Source organism: Equus przewalskii, chromosome 10 (assembly GCF_037783145.1).
Source record: "Equus przewalskii isolate Varuska chromosome 10, EquPr2, whole genome shotgun sequence".
Taxonomy (NCBI): Eukaryota; Metazoa; Chordata; class Mammalia; order Perissodactyla; family Equidae; genus Equus; species Equus przewalskii.
The window spans coordinates 53,839,601-53,862,615 of NC_091840.1; the positions used below are offsets into that span (position 1 = coordinate 53,839,601).

Genomic DNA, 23,015 nt, shown 5'->3' on the forward strand with positions numbered 1-23,015 from the left:
CTTGGAAAGAGGCCGTGGACCTCATTGGAAAGCCGCCAGCTGCTACTTGGATGTTTCAGCAAGACCAGGGAGCCATTCTGTTCCTTGACCACGTGTAGTAGAAGCTGCACTGGAGGGAATTTCGGGGCTTGGGCTTGCCCTCCACTGTGCTGTGAACTCAACTCCTGGGGACCTTGAGGAAGTCCCTTAACTCCTCGCTACTCAAAGTGGTCCACGGACCAGGGGCATCAGCATTGTCTGGGAGCTTGTTAGAGATGCAGACTCTCAGGCCCACCCCAGACCCAAGAGGTCTGAATGAGACTCTGCACTTAAGAAGACTGAATGGTTTGCACATTCAGTGGAGAAGCATTGCCTCCACTTGTCTGGGCTGCAGGGTCCTAGCTCAGTCCTGGCTCTGGTGTCACCCCAGCTGCCTTCTCTCTCTCTTTCCCCTGCAGCTGACAAGGAGGCTGATGAGTATTACATGAGGAGACGGCACCTGCCTGACCTGGCCGCCCGTGGCACCCTCCCCCTCAACGTCATCCAGATGTCCCAACAGAAGCCGCTGCCGCGAGAGCGACCTCGCCGGCCCCTCCGGGCCATGTCCCAAGACAGGGTCCTGTCCCCACAGCGGAGCCTGGCAGATGAATTCGGCATGCCCTATGACCGCATCCTGTCCGATGAGCAGTTGCTCTCCACCGAGCGCCTGCACTCCCAGGACCCGCTGCTGTCCCCGGAGCGGACGACCTTCCCAGAGCAGTCCCTGTCGCGGGCCATCTCACACACGGACGTCTTTGTGTCCACGCCCGTCCTGGACCGCTACCGCATGACCAAGATGCACTCCCATCCCAGTGCCTCCAATAACTCCTACGCCACCCTGGGCAAGAGCCAGACGGCAGCCAAGCGCCAGGCCTTTGCCTCGCGCAGGCACAACACGGTGGAGCAGCTGCACTACATCCCGGGCCACCACACCTGCTATACAGCCAGCAAGACCGAAGTGACCGTCTGACCGCCAGGAGGGGCTGAGCCACTGGGCAGGGCAGGGCAGGGGTCAGGAGGGCCCTGGAGCAGAACTTCTAGCCCTGTACATCTCCCTTCCCTTGTCCCCTCCAGAGGAGCTGGGGGTGGGCCAGCTTTGCCCAGAAAGCCATACTCCAGGGGGACACAGCCTGGTGGCCTGGCACAGCATGCTCAGACGTGGGATCTAGAGCGACTGCTCTCACTCTTCCAGAAGAGTCAGCGAGGAGTGAGGAGAGGGTATAGGCCCCAGTCTCACCCTCCCCAATGTCACCAACTCCCTTGCAGTCCCACATCCCCTCTCCCTCTCCTGGGGGCTCAGCTGCAGGTTCTGTCAGCCAAAAGACCCTGGCCTGATCCTGGTCCGACGCTGCCTGGGTTTGAATTGGCCAGTGGGTGCAGTCAATGGGCTGACCGAATAGACTACTCGGTCTCATTCATTTACCTAAAACCGCATCACAGAAATCTTCTAGTGCCTAAAAACTGCCTGCTCGCTCTCTCAGAGCCGGGGAGCTGCCGTGTCCATAAGCACAATAACGATTCTCTTCTGCCTGCTGGAACTCTCTGGTCCCCACTGAGTGGCCCTTCCTTCACTGACCCTACGGCCCCACGCTGGCCCTGCACCCCTCCCTGAGGCCCAGGATAGGGAGGGGTTCCGTCCTTCGGCTGCCTGCTCATTGCCGGGAACCCTGCCCAGTTCCAGCTGGCTGCCCCACCTAGAAGGCCCCCCGGCCCCTATTCTGGGAGACTTGGCCCCTCCTCTAGTCCTAAATGTTCCACTCCTGAGTTCTCTGGGGCTTCACTCTAGCCCTCCCAGAGGAGAGTAGCGATGGGGTGCAGGGACTTTTGGGGTGCCCTCCCCGGCAACCTGATTATCTCCACACTTCCTCTGGGCCTCTAGGTCTGAACTGTGACCCACCACTCAGGCCTGCCTTCCCCTCCCCGACTCTGCGCCCTAGAGGCATCTGCCGCCCTGGCCAGAGAGCGGTGGGTGGGGAGGGCCACTGTGATGCTCTGGGTCTCAGGGGCTCACCATTCCCATTGTCCAGGGCTCTGCCTGTCTCCCATCAGGCACATCAGGTGGGACTGAGGCAGAGGCTTCTAGAGAAGGTCAGTTCAGCCCCTAATAAAGGAGGACCCGAGGCAGTTGTCCTGCACCTTGCCCGCTCCTCTCTCCCGATCACTACCCCCCTGCTTGACCCCTTCTATCTTTAGAACTCGCTCTTGCTGCCTGTTTCCCCTTCCCCACCTCCTGTCCTCCGACAATTCCACTCCTCTCTCCTGGCTACTGCTTCTTCCGACCAGTGCCTCCTCTATGTCAAAGGGGCAGAGACCCATTAGCAAACGCAAATAATGGTACTCCAGGCTATTGGTCTGGGGGCTAATGGGCAGCTCCCCAGTCCCTCCTCTGTACCAGGCAGATCCATGCCCTCAGCTCTGCTGGGTGACCACCCTGCCAGCCCAACTCAGCTCCTTCTCTGCCTCCAACCTGGGGGGGTGGGCAGGGTGTGACCGCCTCCTGGAGACAGTGAACTAAGTTGCATCCACTCCCCCAAAACCAGAGCCTGAAGGGAGAGAAGAGGCTCCCCCATTCTCAGGGCCAGGGCATCTCCCTGGGCCGGGGCTAGGGGAATCAGCTCCAGATCATTGGGTGAAGGTATGATACTAAAAATGTGACTGTCACCACAGTCAGACTCCAAAAGCAATGACCTTACAGTGGGATTTTAGCTTCCCCCAGTTCTGCATACAACATGCATGGCCCTTTAAAAGGGAGGCGGGGCAGCGAGAACTCCCCAGTGTCAGCCCTGGGAATTTTTAATCTGACCAAGTCCACAATCCACAGAGAAATCAATCGACTGATTCCTCTTACTTATTTCAAGAATTCCAAAGTTCCTGTCTCCTCCCGAGACTCCCCATCACATGAGTCAGGAGTGGATTAAGGCTGGGGGTGATGAACACAGCCCTCAGCTTCGCCACTGGGGCGGCGTCACAGGGACTGCGAGGCTGTGAGGACAGGAATAAGTCTCTGCTTTCCTCCCCTACAAACACATAAACCTTCTCAAGGGCTGGTCCCCAAGGGTTTATGACTGTTTGTTCCAGAAGGCGAGGCTGAGAGGGCTGGGCTGGAGGAAATCATCCTAAATAGAGTAGTGCACCACTCCCAGAAATAAAGGTGTGTCTCTCACAGCTGGTCCCCTAAACCCACTGCCCTCTAATCCAGCTCTCAGCCAGTCTCACTGGGCTGCCTGCTGGTGGGGAGGGGAGAGAACGTGGGCGGGTGAGAATTCCCTCCCCAGGTGTCTACACACACACCCCGGACCAGAAACCTGATCTCATCCCACGTCAGAGCATCTTCTCGGCACCAAGCTCTCCAGCCCTCAGGATGACGCTTCTACCCAGACCTGTCTGTCTGTCTCAGGGGTTGTCTGATAGGTTGATTCCAAAACATTTCTCATCTCCAGCCTCATCCGATTTAAAACCTCTGTTGTCAGTTGGATCAGAATATTCTACCTGAACCTTCACTTCTTTTAAATGATTCTTCTGCTTCACCCTTGGGTCTGGAAGGAGGGCAGGAAAGAAGCAAAGAAAAAAGGAAAGGAGGGAGGGGAAGAGGGAGAGAGGGAGGGAAAAAGAAAAAGAAGTCTACAGAGTTGCTCTAATTCAGTCAAAAATCCATAAAATTATGTCTTAACTGGGACACAGAAATTTCTCACTTATTCCATCGTCCCACCCATGTCTGAGGAACAAGCAAAGCTGCATTACAAGACAAATTCATGTAGCAGATAAGAGAGGGTTCTGGCACTGGGACCCAAACGTCACGACTTCCAGCCCCACCAGGCTGGTGGCTTCTGCCACACATAGAAGGGCCATCCCTCCCTGACAATGAAAGTCCCCTCCCCCTACAAGGGAAGCCCAAAGCCCCAAATTTCCCTCTGCTCACTCTGCTCTTTGTGCGAGTTTCCATTGCTCTCATGGGAATGGACTGGGCTCTGCACAGGTTCTCCCCTGCCCTGAAGGTTCTTGCTGGTCTCCCTGCCCTTTGATGGCAAAGAAGCTCTCACGGTCGCTCATGTAATGCCACCCTTCCTGCCCTGCTTTCTGCAGTTCACTCTTGGCTCCATGAGTTCATAAATCACAAAGGCCTTCCAGAGAATTCCCTTAACCCCCTAACTGGGCTTCTGCCCTCAGGGCTCCACAGTGTCTTGGGTCATGGGTCTGCCTTCTAGAAAGTTCCAACCTTTCCTTAATTCTAATTTCTTCTCCCCTCTTTCCACTCTCACACCCTGAACCTCCTGTCTTAACCTCAGTCTTCTATGCCACTTCAGTCTTTCCTTCCTCTCACCTCACTTGCCCTGCCTTCTTCGTCCATTTACCTTCCTCCACTCCTTATTTCTTTTCCTCAGGCCTGCTATACTCTCTAGTTCTAAAACTTAGAGCGCTCAATGAAAGCAGTCAAAAAATGCGACATTCTTCAGGACTTCTGTTTGCCTCATTGGTTTATCCTTCACCTCCTGCCCCTATGAGATGATACTCCTAGGCATGTAGCCAAGGGATCTCACCCTCTAATCTTTGGGAGGGAAGGGAGAGAAGCTGTCCTGTCAGAGGCATCACGGTTCAAAGATCAGTTTTGGTCCCTGCAGCTGGCAAGTCCCCTGAAGCTGCTGCCCCAGCCTGCCACTAGCCCAGAGGCTCCTGCGCTGGCCAAAGATTCATATTCTTGAGGGCTTTCTGCCTCTGTTCCACCTCACTTACACCTGTCCTGCTTGTGTGTGTCACACATCACCTTTTGTCCCCAAAGACTGGAGAGCCTCATGACTCTCTAAGCATGGAGAAATATTCATTCCAATAACCCTGCCACCAAACCATCCACTTTCTTCAGAGAAACCTTGTCTGCCACTAGCCTTCCATCCTCAGACTCCATCCACAGGCCACTGTGGACTTGATGGGAGGTCATCTGAAAGGGCTGTTGATGACATGGACCCCAGGAAGCACCTGCTCTGGGAAGAGTTGACATGTTGCCTCCCACACACATTCCTCCACCATCCTCCCCCAAACCTGGGAAACTTTGCTCTGGAGTATTTTCAAGGAAGCTTGTTGTGTTTTAATGAAGTATTTTTCAGGGTTCAAATGATATTTTTATAAATGCAGCATTTTATTGACAGATTTGATATGAAAGCTATGTCTTCCTGGGCTCTATATTTGACTTCTGAAGGCAGCATACTACAGGAGGAAAAAGCACAGGGCTGAGGCTCTTGGAGACATGGCTTTGGCCCTAGCTTTGTCTCCATCTTGCCATGTGACCAAGGATGTCACGTTCTTGCTCAGTGCCTCAGTTTCCCCATCTGTAAAACAAGGGGCTTTGACTAGATGAGCTCTGAAGTTTCATCCAGCTCTTACATGCTAGGGCTTTCATTCCCCATTGGCACATCCTCCTTTCTTCAGATTCCTCCCCACCTCAACTGACCTGCACACATCCCATTATGCCTGCCCCAAGGTGACATCTTCAGATGACATAGACAGCCACCAGACTCCTCACCAAAGCCTGGGGTGGGCCCCATGGTCTCAGCCACCCAGGGATGCTCTCTATCTGAAAGTGTAAGGGCCTACCCATTCAATAGGTCACCAACCATGTGTCATGGAAGGCCTCTCATATAGACACACCTAAGTCATCCTGGGTATCTGTGTCACTGGGGAATTCTGAATTTGAAATTTTCATTTTCATGTGGTCCTCAAAGCTGGAGGGAGGCGGTTCCAATTTCAGAGAGGGGATGAGTTGGAGGAGAAAAGTCCAGAGGTTGGCCCAAAAGGGCGTGAAGTCTGTATTTGAGGGCAGCTTGGAAATGCATTCCAAGCCTCCAAGGCTCTGTGTAGCAATGGATGTGATTATAGCCCGCTCCAGAACTTGTGTCCTGAAGACCGAGTCTGGACACTGGGCTCCATTTCAGCTGGAGGAGGAAGCGGCATGAGCCCCTGGGCTGCTAGGAGGTGGATGCTCACCCCGTCCTAGTACCTTTCTAGCCTCTCCTCCTGAGACTGCTGTCCTCCCGGTGAAAGCTTGTGAAGCAAGAATTCAGAGTACACGTCAGTATCATCAAACCCATCCTGTAAATCGGCAAACATACCAACCTTCCATCAGTCAGAGAAATGACATTATACGTCTCCTTAATATCTTCCCTCCTGAGGGAGAGAACACCCCTGCTCAACTTTGCTGTCCACCCCTGCTGTGACCCTTGAATGCCACTCCATGGGAGGACTCATTCATTTGCTTCATAGTGGCAAATATTCCTCTAGTTCTATAACTCAACTAGACATTTTGTAGTAAAGAATTCTTGAAATTCTCTAATAAAAAGCACTTCTTACTGTAATATTTTTAGTTTGGGGACACAATTTCCTAAGGGGGGATTAATGAACATTTTTACGCATTAGCCCAATTTATGGATTCCATGTTTATTATATGGTAGTACTGATGAAAAGTACCTTTCTATCGTACCTTTGCGGTTTCTTCTTTCCTCATAAGTAAGCTTCATGATGAGCAGTGCTCTCGTAACTGCTGCTTCTGTACAAATCTCATTGTTCTACTTACCTGTCAAAGCACATTCTATATGTACTGTAAACAGATATCACTTTAGTAAGGTTTAGTCTTAAGGATTTTTCCACTTTTGTCAGTAACAGATATTTATGGATTAAAAAAATAAAGCCGTTTCAACATAACCTGTGTCTCTTAAAGTAGCCACATACTTACTTTTACAAACACAGAGCCAAAACTAAAGGCAATTAAACATCACAGAAATGTAAAAGATCATTCGAGATGGGGGCTGAAGCAAGGATTGACCGCAAGTGGGAATGAGGGAAATTTTAGGGTGATGGGAGCAGTTTTTAAAACTGGATTATGGTGATGCTTAGAACTGTATAAATTTACTAAAAATCATCAAACTTTATAGTTACCATGGGACAATTGTATGATATGCAAATTAGACCTTAATGATGCTCTTAAAAATGGAGAACAAAAGGAATGTAGGAAGGTAGGCTTAAGACAAGTGCCAAGGAGAAGGTATACCAATTCAAAGCAGAATTAGAAGTTATAATTTTGTATCCATATTCATCTATTCTAGCACTATTATTCTTGGACATTAGGTCTTAGTTTGGTTTTAGAGTTAGTTCTTGTAGTTACCATGGGCGATTAGAGTACAGGTGGTTAAATATCCATGCCATTTAAACCAGAGAATCAAGTTGCACCATGAAAATTGATTTAGATTTGGAGTCTTGCTCAAGACCCTCTTTCTCTGGACTCCTCTTTCATTTTCTTTGGCACATATTCACTTTGCTGCTAAGTTCATCTGTTGTTCTGTGTTTCTGAATTTTCACCATAACCTAGATATTGGTGGGCTCAGGTTCAGCAAACAAAGGTTTGGCAAACAGGACATGGTCTTCAGCCAACTTCAGCACCTCCAGTGTTCCTAGAATCCAGAGTCACATGTCCTCACCAACTGCCCAACTCCTTTGTAATGAAAACCAGTCTCACTGGATGCGTTGAACTTATATTCAAAAATCCTTTTATCTCCTGGCAATGGCATTCTTTACCTAGGACAAAGTTTCAAACCTGTTTACTCTTCTAATACATAATAACACATAACCACACATATTCTGAAATGTATTTTGCTCGCTGTAGCAATCATTATTACAGTACATTGCTTCTGAATCATACAGGCTCTAACCCATGATGATCCATAGCAAGTACACACACAAACACACACATTACAAGCATAGGAAAGCTTCATTAATCTGTATTCATCATCAGAAGGAAACAGAAGGGAAAATAAAATTCAGATTTGGAAAAAATTTTTTTTCGAGGAGTGCAATTTAATTACAATGCTTACACATACATACAATGACTAAATCAGACTAGCAACATGTTCCCTAATAGGAATCTCCCTTTTTGAAGAATAATGGGTAATTAATATAAAAATGGTCAACAGGTATGAACCAGAGAGTTTTGAACATGCTTTAAATGGTGTTTCTAAAATACTTTAAAAGATTCTTCTCTTAAGTAGGTTAAATATCCCCTTTTAAATATCATTAACTCTTAACAATTTGTTCAACTTTTTCTCTTTGACTCTCAAAGGTAAACCTCAATTTAGCTTCTGTCACAGTTGTCACTAATTCCAAATTGGTGAGATCTGAATACATGAGGTCTTGATATACCATCATTAACAAGCTAAGGACAGAGAAAACTCATGGTAGAAGCATTGAGATGGAAGAAGTTTCTGGTAACTTTTCACCTTCAATGTCACTTTGGACACTTATCTTTCTTCTCTCTAGTTGAGCATGAGAAGGAAGCGCAAAACCTTAGGGAGGAGTAAGAAAGATTTTCCTTCAAGATTCTAAGAAGAAAACCAAGGACACTCAGTGGGAAAATCACAAAGAGCAGAGGATGGGAATGGGTGCTTTGAAAGTTCAAGAATGAGGCAATCAGTAACTTTTACATCATGGATGTGTTGGCCAATGTCATCTCTGGGCCTTGGTTTCCTCATCTGTAAAAGTTGGGATATTAGACTCAAAGATTCTTCTCACGTCTGATATATCTTATCCCTGAATTATCACAAAACAATACTCAAATTATAACTGGGCCTCTAGGTAGCTGAATGAACCTGTGAGTAACCCATCCTGCTGTCTTCCTTGGTCCTGCCCATCTCGACTTTCCCATCCCATGAGAATACGCAGTCAAAGAGCACTGGATTGGGAGTCAGAAGACCTTGTTCATTGTACCGGCTCTGCCAGCATTTTGTTACATGACCTTGAAAGATTTATTTTCTTCTTCAAATCTCAATTTTCTCATTTAACAAAATGAGTGGACCAGATCACTCTATATCTCTAAAAATCCTTCTCGGTACTTTTAGTCTCTGCTTCTGGTCTTTGTTAAGACCTTTCAGGGAGGGGGCCGCCCAGTGGCCAAGCGGTTAAGTTTGCGCGCTCCCCTTCGGCGGCCCAGGGTTTCGCCGGTTTGGATTCTGGGCGTGGACATGGCACCGCTCATCAGGCCACAGTAATGCAGCGTCCCACAAGCCACAACTAGAAGGACCCACAACTAAAATATACAACTATATACTGGGGGAATCTGGGGGAGCAAAAAGCAGGAAAAAAAAAAAAAAGATTGGCAACAGTTGTTAGCTCAGGTGCCAATCTTAAAAAAAAAATAAAGACTTTGCAGGGAGTTGGTGAGCTCACCTGGTACTAGTCATGGAAGAAGGGTAGTGGGAGGATAGAGTGACAGGAGGGAAGGAGAAAACCCTTGGCTGGAGCCACTGCTTATGAGATAGCATCTTTGCAATTGCCAGCTTATCTGCCCTGTATCAACAAGATGGCTACAGAAGAAGAAAAGGTATTAAGCTAAAGGAAGAACAAGGTCCTTAGAAAATGGCCTCTTCTATTTAACTTTTTGTGATTTCCCAAAATCAACAACTGTTAATCAATTCAAAATCAAACAACAAACTGTTGATCAAAATCAACAACTGTTAATCAACCTGTTAAAAAAAAAACCCAAAGAATGTATTTTCACAGAAAGGTCTCAACAGTTCATTATTTTACTGTTTGTCCATAGACATAGAGCTCAAATGTATGTTTCAGGACCACAGCTCTCTCCACAAAGAAAAAACAAGTTGTTTTGCCTCCAGCCTCAATCTCAACCCCAAGTCCCAGTTCTGGAGATACGTGCTAAATGTAGAAGACTGGGACAGCTGCCCTCTTTCCCAATTGCATGTACCTTAATTATTGTTTCTTCAACCATTTGTAAGAGCTACTCCTGCTGGTTCATCACAGCAAACATAGAGAAGATCTGGTTTGCTACCCAAGGGGTATTGGTCCATATAACAGTCTTTATTTTAGACTTGGAGAAAACAAAAAACTGTCATCTAATCCAGTGCTACTCAATGTGTGCCCACCAAGCAGCAACATCAGTACCCACTGGGAGCTCACTGCACTGCAGATTGCCAGTCCTCACCCTAGACGTACTGATTCAGAATCTCTGGGGGTGGGACCCTAGAATTTGCCTTTTAACAAGATCCCTAGGTGACTCTATGCACATTAAAGTTTGAGAAGCACCTCATTCTGCCTTTTTTTTTTTCACTTTTGAAATTCTATAACTCTACGATAAGAATAAAGAGTTGGGGGGAGGGGCAGTGGGCGCAGCCCAGCAGCATAGTGGTTAAGTTCGTGCACTCTACTTCAGCGGCCCCACAGCCCAGGGTTCACAGGTTCAGATCCCGTGCATGGACCTACACACTGCTCATCAAGTCATGCTGTGGTAGCATCCCACATATAAAATAGAGGAAGGCTGGCACGGATGTTAGCTCAGAGCCAATCTTCCTCACCAAAAAAACAAGAAGAAGAAAGATATGGAATTTGGGGGATCAGAGTAGCTTTGATCCATGTAGCCAAACAACTTTAAGGGACCAGCTTCAGTGAAGAGGGTAGAACAAAAATGAGTTTACAGAGGATTAAGTACTTAGGAAATGAGGATAAAGCTGAGGCAGAGTGTATAAACTATCTATAGGAAAGTTTAATAGAAGAGAAAATATACAACAATTGGAAGGCATCATAAGGTTGAATGAGAATTTTTAAAGATTGCACAAACGTGAGTGTGTTAAAACTTGAAGAGAAAGGAGAGTTGGGTAAGGACGGGATACAGAAAAAGATCCATTCCCTTGGGCAAAGGAGGAGTACAGGAGGACGGAAAGGTGCTCCTCAGAAACTTCTTGGGAAGGCAAGATGGCAGCCATTGAGATAAGGAGAAGGGGCTGCTCCGGGAGCTTTTCCTGGAGGGTCTCAATCTTCTTGGTAACGTGTGATGCAGAGTCACTGTATCAGGCAAGATAGGCTGGATTATGCTATGGTAATAAACAACTCCCAAATCTCCTTAAAACATCAAAGGATTATTTTTCACTCCCACTCTATTGTGGACCAGCTGGGACTTCCGTTACACTTCCTCATCCTTATTCAAGGGCTCAGAGACAGCAGAGCAGCCACTATCCGTAACATTGCCTGCCACCATGGCAGAGGAAAAAGAGAATGCTGGAGGGTCTGGCAAGGACAACTAAATGGCAGCCCAGATGTGACACATATCACTTCTGCTCAAATCTTCTTGGCTAGATCTGGTTATACCATCCCACCACACCACAGGAGAGCCAGGAAATGTGATTCTATAACATTCCAGGTAGATGGGGAGCAGAAAATATCCAGTGAGTGGCATCAGTGACTACCACAGTTGCCATGTTGTGCTGAGAGCTAAAGACTGGGAATTTACAGGGCAAATGACCCCTCCTCGTGACTGTGACAAAACCATCAAAATGTTCTCATTTTTTAAAGCAGGTAAAAACTTTTCTGCAGCTGGTTTATTTTATATGAAGCCAGTGGTATGTCCATTTCCATTTCAAAGTGGTTAGTAGACGTCTTAACGGGGAGTCATTTGGTTATAAGAAACAAAATCTCACTTAAAGTAGTTGAGGCAAAAAATGAGAATACTATTTATTTATTATGATGATGATTATTATTATATATAAAACCATCCCACAGGACCTAAGGCCTGAATGTATAATGGGGCTTCTCCAAATCTAAGAAGCTGAAAGTTACCCAAAACCATGACAAAAGTCTCTCCGTAGGTAGCATGAACTCTCCTTTTTTATGAAAATTTCGATTCCTCTCTGTGTGGTTCCTTTCACACACGTCAAACCTGACTGAAATGACATCTTCAGTGGTTGAGTCTGCATGACTTCTCAGGTCCAACCCTTATGGTTAGCTGACACAACCTCTTTGTGCCCCAATTCCAAAATCCCTGGGAGAGAATCTGAAAATCTCTATAATGACTCCCCTTGCATGTCAGTTATCTTTTGCTGCATGACAAAACATCCCAAATTTCACAGCAGAACAACAACAATTATTTCTTGCTGTAATCTCTCATTATTCTGAGAGTTAACTGAGCTAGGCCAGCCAGTTCTCACTCGGGGTCCCTTATGTGGTTGCAGTCAGATGGTGGGTGAGGCTGGAGTCCTCTCCAAGGCTTCCTCACTCACATGTCTGCCTGTCAACACTAGGTGTTGGTTGGAACCTCAACTCTTACATGTGTCCTCACCACGTGGCAGCCGGGTTCCAAGAGCAAGGCTCTGGAGGTAGGAAAAAAGACAGGGAGTGGGCGAAAGGGAGATATTGAGAGAGTGATCCAGGTGAAAGCCACATTATCTCAAGTGATGTAGCCTCAGAAGTCACACAGTACATTCTCCAGGTCAAAGAATCATGAGGTTCTGCCCAGGTTCAAAGAGAGAGGACACAGAGTCTACAGTCTGAAGGGAGTTTAGCAAGGTTACCTTGTAAGCAAAGCATGTAGATAGGAGATATTGCGATGGCCATCCTTGGAAAATACAATCTGCCACACTTTGCGTCAAGTGTCTATTCCTGGTCCCATAGCTGTGGGTAAGGAACCTTGGAACACATACTCCAAAATGGCGGCAATCGTCCACCCCTGGAGTTGTGGGCACTTTTCAGAAAATGAAGTGTAGGATAAGCCCATACCTTAAGCAGCCTCTTTACAATGAGACATCTGGGAAGCATTGAGAAACCATGAACAGAGCACCTGCCCTTTAGTTCTAAACTCAGGACTCCAGGACATGCTAACAGTGGATTCTGTGAAATCACATTAAAATATTTCTCTACAACAGGGTGATGATTTTAAACTGTGGTGGGTTTTCCCCCTCTCTTTTACCCCTACTCTTTTCTCCACCATTCCAAAAACAACAGAAACCTTCCATCTATTCTGCCCCTAAGGAAAGTTAGAGACCAGAAGTCTTTGTTCAACCTTGACTTTCAAAATTGACTTTTGTCAAGCTCACAGTAGCAAAAAAGAGGAAAGAGAGTATTGTCGTTGATATTGAAAGCTGACCTTTGAGTTTCAATGAGCCAAGCTTGATAAGAAACCACTGAGTAGATTGCACAGCAGATTTCCTGGTGGAGAACTTCCATGCTGTACAGGGCAGAGAGAAATACCTTTATGCACTGAGAGAAGAAATTCAGGAGGAATCAGAGAAAATAGCAAGGGAGTTATACACACGTATCTCTGAGAGAGCCCAGACACGGATCACCACCATGGGGTGGGCTAGTAGGGACGGGGGAAGGGGGAGGTGAATGACAGAATTCTTCACATAGAAGGAGCATCTGAGGGCAGAACTCAGACTTCTGCTCAGCTTCCTGCCTAGAACTCTGGGAGGAAAACTTCTGATGACTGTTCCATGCCCACATACAGCAGGTATGGTAGCATGGAAATGGTAGCAAGACACGTCTACACAGAGCAAGTCCCTCTCCCACCTTTAACTCCAGGCCCCCAGGCCCTAAGTGATACACAGAAGACAATGAGTGCCCTGCTAGGAATCTGAAAGATACCTCTGAAGAATGGGTATCTCTTTCAAGGACTCATAACAGCAGAGCACCACCATGACCGAGAAATGAAGACAAGCGAAACTTGCATATCTGAGTTATGCCTATAAATTTTAAAGCTGGTACACCCATATCTTTCAAGAGTGGTTCTCGAGACTTTTAGTCTCAGGACCTCTGTACACTCAAAAATTATTGAGAATCTCAAAGAGCTTTTGCTTGGGTAAAACATACCTATATACATTTATTATATTAAAAATTAAAGTGAAGAGCAGTTAAAAAATTATTTATTGAAGCATATTAAAATAAGAACAATACATCCATGATGTGTTAATGTAAATAAAACATTTTTATAAGAAATAACTGTATTTTTTTAAAAAATAGTGAGAAGAGTGGAAATATTTTACTCTTTTGCAAATTTCTTTAATGTCTGGCTTGTTAGAAGATAACGAGATTTTGATAGCTGGCCCTGGTGGTCTACTGGTTAAGATTAGGTACTCTCACCGCCACAGCCTGGGTTCATTTCCCAGTCAGTGAACCACACCACCTGCTCGTTGGTTGTCACACTGTGGTGGCTGCGTGTTGCTGTGATGCTGAAAGCTATGCCACAGGTATTTCAAATATCAGCAGGGTCACCCATGGTGGACAGGTTTCAGCGGAGCTACTAGACTAAGGCAGACTGGGAAGAAGGATGTGGCCACCCACTTTCAAAGAACATGGCCATGAAAACCCTGTGAAGAGCAGCAGAGCATTGTCTGATAAAGCACCAGAAGGGCAGTGGATGGTGCAGAAAGATGGGGCAGGTTCTGCTCTGCTGTGCACAGGGTCACCAGGAGTCAGAATCCACTCGACAGCACCACCACCAACAACAAAGATTTTGATATCTGCTCTTGCACTTAGTCCATTGCAGTATCACACCTTGTACACCGGCCCCCACAGCGGCAGCCTAATAAACGGCCAGGGGAGGAGGACAAGTACCAACAGAGAAAAAGGGAAAAGCCCCCTTTCCCACTGCTGCAGGCCAGCCCAAAGCAAGCCTGAGCCTAGGCCAGGGGAAAGTGTAAGTTTCACATTAATTTGGAACTGTTAATATTATAATGAACTGGGAATATTAATTATTAAGCTGAGAAGTTACCAAATGACTTCTTATTTTCTAAGAATAACCTGAAAAGTAGGAGGAAGGAATAAAGTCGTTTACTGGTAATACAGTAGGATTTACTTGCCTGACACAATGTTTATATACATCTTGCATGAGACCTTTGCAAAATACCCCAGATTAAGGAAAAGGGAACATTCATGCTAAAGACTCAAAGGAGGGTCATAAAATCATAGGAATGAGAAACTATACGATATCCTCAATAGACTACAAGCAGACAAGGCTTTTATATATCAGGAACAGAAAATCTTAAGGAGAGATAGGAAGGAAACGGGAAAATCTTAAGGAGAGAGCATAGACATCTGATTTTTCGTCCTACATCATCCTGGCTACCACGCCATGCCCCCCACACATCTTGGTAACAGGCTCCCACCATACCCCAGCCACAGTGTAGGTACATGACTCAGACCAGACCAATTAAAGTCTGTTTCTTTAATTTCCAAATTGAAATTTAAAGAGAGAAAATTCCTTCCTTCTCAGGGAATGGATCTTAATGATTCGAATCTGGGGCAACCAGAAGCCATGTCCCACACAATAAGGGGAAGGAATGCAGGCAGTAGAAAAGAATAATAATGATAGCTAACGTTAATTTAAGGCTTACTACGTACTAGGCACTATTACAAAGCACTTTGCATGCATTAACTCATTTAATGCTCAGGCCATCTCTTCCTGGGCAGGGACTACTGCATGTCCCATTGTGAAGGAGCTTGACCTTATCCTAAGGAGGAAGAGAAGCCATTGAGGGGCCATAGGAAGCGTGGTGGCAAAATCAAGATTAAATTTGGGAGGAATCAGAGCGCTCTACTGTACACACTGGGTTCCAGAAATTCCCTCGCAAGGCGGGGCGACCAGCGAGGAGCAGGGCGATCTTGTGCCCGGAGACCCACCAAATCAGAACTTCTGCCCCATCCTTAACACTTCAGTTGTATAAAGCAACACAGCGGCCACTTGAGGATTCTGAGTCATTTTCTCCTTATTCAAAAATCATATTGAATAATCTACATCATTAATGTTTTAAAAAATATGTAGACTAATAAACTACTTAGCAGTAGACAGGATTTGTCACAAGTCCCCCTCTATCTTCCATGTAGGACTGAGATTATTCTGGTTACACTGGGCTTTAAAACACCCAAGTTGTGTATATGTATGAAGTGTGTAGATAAAAGAGTAAGCAAATATACCCAAAATCAATTATGTTATCACTAGGTGGTGGGACTGTATCTAATTTATAGTTATTTCTCTATATTTTCTTTATATTTTTGATAATTTCTAATTTTCCATAATGAGTATACATTACTTTTATATTGCAAAAATAATCAGCATGCACAATGTCATAAATGTCATTAGATCATTTTATATATAAATGTATATATGTGTATGTGTGTTTGTGTGTGTGTGTGTGTGTGTGCACGTGAGTGTGGCAAAATGACTGAAAGAAAGCTACCCCAAATTATTAACAGTTGTAGTCAGTCTAGGTAATTTTTAAATTTCCTTTTACTTTTATGCATTTCCCCAATTTTCTATAACGAGCATGCATTACTCTTTTAATGGAAAAAATAAAATTTATTTTTTTAATTTTTAAAAGAAGTGGGACTGGAGGACTCACTTTGAACAAAGATGCTACACATTTCTGAAAATAAAGCAGCAAAGCTTGTCGCCATTCTCCAGCAGAACGTCCTCTATAAAGGAGCCCCAATATTCCTACAGAGGTTGGCTTAAATTACGGTATGAATGGGAAGTTCTATGGGGCACCCACCTTAGGGGGCAGAGTCTGCCATCAGCCTCTCTGACCCTTGCCCCCTTTTTCTTTCTTTTCCTGGACAGTGCTTTTATCACTCTCTAATAGGCAGAGAGTGTATTAGTTCCATTTGTAATTGGGGAATTGGTAAATTGAGGCTTGCAACATGGGCCAGGTGGGCTGAGTGGCAGCTGTCCCTCTTAGAAAGAACACGCCATCTCTGGTCTGCCCAGTCCCCATCACTCTCTGTTGTATCTCTTATAAGACAATTACTATTGCCTTTGAGGAGACATGACTTCTAGTCTAGCTTTAATCTTAGCTACTATCACATGTCAGATCCATTAGGAAGTAGTGAGCCCTACATCAAATTGAAGAGCATAAGCCCTGTCTAAAGGGGATTACACCTCTCACCCCCAGCCAATCATTACAGTGTGGAAACGCCAGCCCAGAATGGCCTATCTTTTATATTTTTAAAGAATAAAAATACATGGGTTTTAAAATGATGGCAATTAATTCATTTAAAAAGAAAACACTCTCTGGGCCAATGAGTTCTGGCTGAACATAATATGTCTGCAAGCCATGGATTGTTTGGTCGACCAAAACTACATAACCTCCAAATCAAACAGAGTCAGAGCTGGGATTCCTTAGTCTCCCACATCTATAGCAGCTCTGAAGTACTAATACTGAATATAACGGGTAGAACCTGTGATTCTGAAAAATAGCCTGGGCGCAAGTAAATGAGTAATACCTTGAACCAAGGGGGATGACCCAGGCATTTCAAGAACCCACAAGATGATAAACAAGAACTCCTGGGTATAAACACCTCCCTTGGATACTGAAAATTGGGGATGTCATCCCACTTCCGGGTAGGTCATGGGATGTAGGTTTTTATAGTAAAAGGTGTTGGCTACATCATAAGGGCTTATTGAACAATATGAGTACAGCGTGATCTATATAAACTGCTGAAAAGTTTACTTCCCTGAGCTGGCCTTGAGATATGATTTTGCTTATTTCCATGATGCCCTTCTCACAAGTCAGTAAAGCTTCTGAAGATTCAGAGCTGGACTATGGTTTGGTCTCACTGTGTAGCTCTGACAACTGTAGAAAGCTGTGTCACCAAGAGAAAGTCAGCGTAGCAGTAAATTGAAATCATGTCAAAATACAGCAGAAAGAGAAAGATGAAATATCAAATCCCAAACATCTAAATCTTTCCCTCAAACTGTCACTTCTCAACACAAAATCTTAGAGAGAAATATATGCAACGAGAGCAAAGAAACATTTATGATTGGCTAGGGCCGTGTAGAATTTTAGTGAACTCAGCTGGAACTAGTTAAGAGTTGGAGGAAGAAAAAGAGGGAGAGACTCTTAAATCTAGGGCACAGCTGGTATAATCAGAGTGCCCGGGCCTTATTAAATCTAGGCAACTCCATTTCAAGGTGTGCCCCAGGCCAGCTGACATCAACCAGAGGGGAGAAAGATCTCAAAGGACGAAAGGCCAAATGGAGAAAAAAAGATGGCCTGACTTTCTTTTAGAAAAGAATAGCTCCTCCCAGTCTTGTTTATCCAACCCTGTGAGCAAGTATGCCTCACAAGCATGTGTGTTGGTCAGTGGTGGTGGAGGGAAGAGAACGCAGTGTAGACAGCCAAGGTGAAACTGAGCTAGTTGGCCTCTCTCTCCCTTGAGAGAAATCCCTGCCCTCTCAACTTCTCAGAATATGTGAAGAAGGGGTGTCCCTGGGATTCACTTTGGACTAGGACTAAACATTTTGTCCTGGAATTTGGTCAATCCAGATTACAGATCCTCCTCTTTGAATTTAGGGTGGACATAGGAGAAAAAAGTCGTCTAGGGAGTTGATGTGAGCTTCCACTCCCTTGGAGACCAGACATTTTCCAGTCTTCCTGTTAACTTAAGGGCTCAGCTCAAGCCTGTGGTCAACCAGTGGGCACTGGTGTCCTTCCCTCGGGAGGAGAGCAATAAAGAGTCAGAGAAGCCCCATAAGTTCTGTCTACACCTTTGTGGGCTGCCTTCCCAGTCCTGACAGTTCCCTTCTGACCCCCATGAGCACCAATGAAGTGAGCAGCTCACCCCTCACAACCATTGTGATTGTCTCTGATTTTGTTCTTAGAATCTGATGAAACAGGTCAAGCCAAGACAGTGAAAATTAGGTTTACCTCTAGGCCATACTGATGCGGGCTCGGTGAGTCAAGGAGTCAAAACAAAGATTTCTTGGACTCTCAAGTTCTGGCAGTAGTGCTCTTTTATTCAGAGAATAGCATGGGGATAGGACCCATGGGCAGTAAGAGCTGCAGGCATGGGGACAGGACCCATGGGCAGTCAGAGCTGCCATGTGTTGAGGGTTAGAGCTAAATTTATAAGGCATAGGTGTGTGAGTTATTTCTTTACAAGAGAAAGGAAAGATAATGTAAAAAGTCACTAAATGGTGTCAGTGGCACTGGGGTCTGGTTATTGGGTGGGCCTATAACTTTAGATAAGAATCAGATCAGATCAGGTCAGGACGTCCTATGCTTCCCGGAGGATGATACAGATCAGTATGTAGGGCAGGATGCCTTGGGCTTCTCTCCCTGGGGCAGCCTTGATCCTCACCAATACCAAGCCAACCATCATTCTCTCTCTCTGTCTCCACAGAAATTAAGCTTAGCTCCAACTCCAAATAAGCTCATCAGATAGGGCTGCACGAAACGCACCACAAAACAACCTAGCCCAAATAATGTGGCAACTTCAATTCAAAAACGCACAAATTTGTAGCCATCATATGAGGTTTCATATGATGAACTCTATTGTTCCCACCAAAAAAGACAAAATCCTCCTGTTTTCATATTTGCCAGGATGCTAGTCAACACATGCAAGTTATCTGTGTAGTTTATCACTTGTGAACATGAAACTTACTTGGAAGAAATCTCCCCACGAAGGGCAAGAGGCAGCAAAGGAGAGTGGTAAGGACTGTGGCCCTGGAGCCAGGCCACTACTGTCTAGAGACCTTATATTTAAACTCTTTGCACTTCTGACAACTCATCTATAAAATGGGGATGACCATTGTGCTTAAGTCACAGGGTTTTTGCGAGGATGAAATAAGTTAAGACATGTAAAGCACTTAAAACAGGGCTCAGCACAGAGTAAGCTCTCAAGAAATGTTGGAAGAGGTTGTGACTTACTTTCGATCTACTGGGTATGTGCGTGGAGGGGGAGGGACTAACTATAGAAATGCCCTTGTCTCTCACAGAGTGACTGACTCCCTTCTTATAGCAAGCTCTGAATAAGGACTCTCTGCTTTTCTTGCTTCTCATTTTTCTCTTTATTTTCACACAAGTCACTGAGATTTGGGGTTGATTCTTTCAGCAGAGAGCATTATTTACTGGGAAAAATATAGGTTCTGAGTCCACTGTGAGCTCAGACGTCTGGAAGATTTCCTTTCTCCAAGGTAGAGGCCTGTGAAGAGTAAACCCGGGAGCATTTGTCCACGGAGGCTGGTTCTCCAACTTTGGCATGCATCAGAATTACCTGGAAGTCTTCTGAAAACACATTTGCTGAGATACGCTCCCAGAGTTCCTGTTTCAGTAGATCTGAATTTGCATTTCTAACATGTTCCCAGGTGCTGCTGATGCTGCCTGCGCAGGATCACACTCAGAAGCACTGACCCAGCCCTAGAGCACAGCAGCCCTAATCACTCCACCCCAGGGCTCTGTCGGGCTGGGCTCGGCTTTCCACCCAGAGCTGTTGCAATTCTTTTTACTTCAATCATGACCTCAGTAACTGAAGGGATCCTAAAGGAATAAGAGGCAGTGGGGGCTTAGTTTTCTCTTAGGGTCTCCGTAAATTAGAATGTCCAAAGGAATAAAGAGAGAAAGAAAGGTAAAAGCAGAGAAACAGATGAAGATAGATGAAGTCAAAGAGAGGGAGAGGTGGAAAGAGAAACAAAGATCGGAAGAAGGAGAATTAAAATGAGGAAAAAAGGGTCAGCTCTTCCATTGCGTTGACCCTGTAGAAGGAAGAGCTTCCCCAAAGCCCAGCAGTTCTCTACCCTGGCGACACAATGGAATCACCTGGAGATATTTTAACACATCCTAAGGCTTGGGCCCCATCCCCAGCTACTGCTTCAGCTACCCTGGGGTGGGCCTGGGTGTCGATATCTTTAAATATCCCCAGGGGACTGTAATGTGTGGCTGCAGTTGAGAACCACTGGAATAGAGAGCAGCACAGCCCAGGTCCACTCATCTCTCAACCTTGGAAGGCTCCTCTTGGTAGACTGGGTCCCCTACATACTGGAAGTAATTTGGTCCATCTGGTTCTGCATCTCCTGTTAGGAAGGGGGTTGTGGCTAAAAGAAGAGGAAGAGAGTGAAAAGGAACTGAGATCTTCCTCTTTCCTCGAGGCAAACAAGAAAAATCAGGAAAGCTATCTTTGAATATGAGAAAAAATAGCAATTAGATAAAGAATCAAGGATCTTTTCTCTTCTTCTCAATTCCAGGAACCTTGAAGAACAGCATTTATTTTCCATCACAACTCTTTCCCATCCTACCCCTCATTCACACCCACCCATGTGACCAGCTCAGAGGTGAACATAATTTTTCAGATGTTTGATAAGACATGTATTACTTCATTAACTCAGGCAGTCACGACTGAATATATATTTGGCAAATTTATAATCCCACTCCCACCAGAAGGGTCAGCTCCCTAGGTCTCTGGGATGTGTGATTTCTTCCAAAAATCAAGAGGACCACCCCTGAGAACTAAAGTTAATACCAAGCCCCAAGAATTCCCACAATCGCAAAAGCAAAGAGCTGAGAAGGTATATTTTCGGCAGCTTTCCTTGTTCTGCCCACCTCTATCCTGGGGTGGAAAACACACAGTTACACTCCATAGATTATTATAATTAAATAGCGTGTGGGATTAATTTTTTTAAAAATAGCTTCATAGAGTTTTCATGCCATATTTTTGTAAGACAAGTACATGTGAAAAGCAAGTGAGATTGTTATTGTTTAGCACATTTAATTAAGTAAGTATTTCTTTCATCCTTCTGGGAATTAAACACTGAGTGGTGAATAAACACAGGGAAATGTGCCTATATTAATTTCTGGTTTACTGCCTTACTTCAAAAGCAGAGTGAAAATCAAGAGCTAAGTCTGTGATCTTGAGTCCTTATGTGATAAACAAAGTGATGGAAGGTTTGCCCTTCACATCTCCTATAGAAATTGACCACGGAAGTATGGTATCCCTTTTATGTTTTCTCTCTCAACTGTCTTCTTGATGGATTCCTTCCCCGTTACCATAAACATCTTCAGCTCTCCTCTTTCTTGAAGAAATTCTTCTTTACTTGCCACTTGCATCAGTTGTGGCTCTTCATTAAGAGGGACAGAAAACACTGGCTTACTGGGGAGGAGACGACTTTGCTCATGTTAATGAAAAGTCCAGTGTGCAGGCTGCAGCTCAAACAATATCATCAGGAATGCTTTCTCTTCTCCATCTCTCAGCTCCACTTCCCTTGTCTTGGCTCCACTTTCAGATAGCTACTCCCCTCATGGTGCCAAAGTGGCCACAGTGTCCCTGCCCGACATCCTCCCAAGTTCAAGCTCAAGAGAAAGTAGAAAGCCCTGATTTACCTCAACAGTTAAACTAAAACTTGGGTCTGACGGTACTGTCCTGATGGGATCATAGGCCCATTGCCCCACTGATGACTGTGGACGAGGGATGGAATGATCCACTTAGCTTAAGCCAAGTCACATGCTTCGGCTCTAGAGTCGGGAATTGAGCCCTATCAAAAATACGTGGACTGGAAGTAGATAGAAAGTGGTTCAGAGGATGGAGGTAGTTCCCCAAAGAAAAAGTGATGAACAATTTTACTAGAAGAAGGGTGAATTGATGCTGGGGTAAAAACACAAACAAATAAACAAAAACCATCTTTCTGCTGACTCTTGATTAGCAGGGAGAGTGCGGTATGGAAAGTGACCTGACTCAGATGGAATGTAGACAGTCTCTAGTATTGTCCTTTTCACATTTTATTATAATTAATAACAGTTTATGACAAGTTTGGATTGTCACTGGATGGTTCCCTCTCTCTGAAGATGAGACTATATTCTATTCATCACCGTGTCCTCAAGGCAGGCAAGACAGATGGCTGATGAACACACTCCTGCTCTCAGAAGTGTGAGCTCACTACTTCTACAGCCTCAAGAACAGGTTGGGTCAGGAGGGAGAAAAGAAGGTACTTAGTACCATTAATAACCATTAATGAGAAAGCACATCATGGATTTATTGTTTAAAATGATATTTAGCTAGGGACTCAGCGCAATCGCTCCCAACTTCTTACTCGAATAACTAAGAAAACACACAAAAAGAAGAATACTCTTCATTTTGACAACTATCACTGATGGGTTACCTGATTCTAGAATCTGCAAAGAATGACCTTTTACTCTAAAGCATGTGGAAACCACCAAGACACATTCTGAATTTGACTTTGTGAAAATGAGACTGCTGTATACCTTCTCCACCTTGAGTCCTTACCAGCCACAAGATTTGTTATTATACTATCTAAACTAGAGGCTCGCAAACATTCTCTGTGAGGAGAGAAATATTTTAGGCTTTGTGGGACATCCAGTCTCTGTATAGTTGTAACTACTCAACTCCGCCCTTATAGTGTGAAAAAAGCTGTAGATTTTTCATAATCCATAATTCATAAATGAATACACACA

The 23,015-nt window shown here is 45.2% G+C and overlaps 1 protein-coding gene across 4 annotated transcripts in view; it reads left to right on the top strand.

Moving 5' to 3' along the window:
- SHISA6 (shisa family member 6) overlaps positions 1–6,708 on the top strand; it is a 288,859-nt gene extending 282,151 nt beyond the window's left edge. For all 4 annotated transcript variants that reach the window (XM_070561111.1, XM_070561110.1, XM_070561109.1 and 1 more), the window contains one exon: positions 438–6,708. In XM_070561111.1, coding sequence (XP_070417212.1) covers positions 438–988 — 551 coding nt within the window. In that variant the 3' untranslated portion in view covers positions 989–6,708. The remainder of the gene's footprint in view (positions 1–437) is intronic.
- The last annotated feature ends 16,307 nt before the right edge of the window (positions 6,709–23,015 follow it).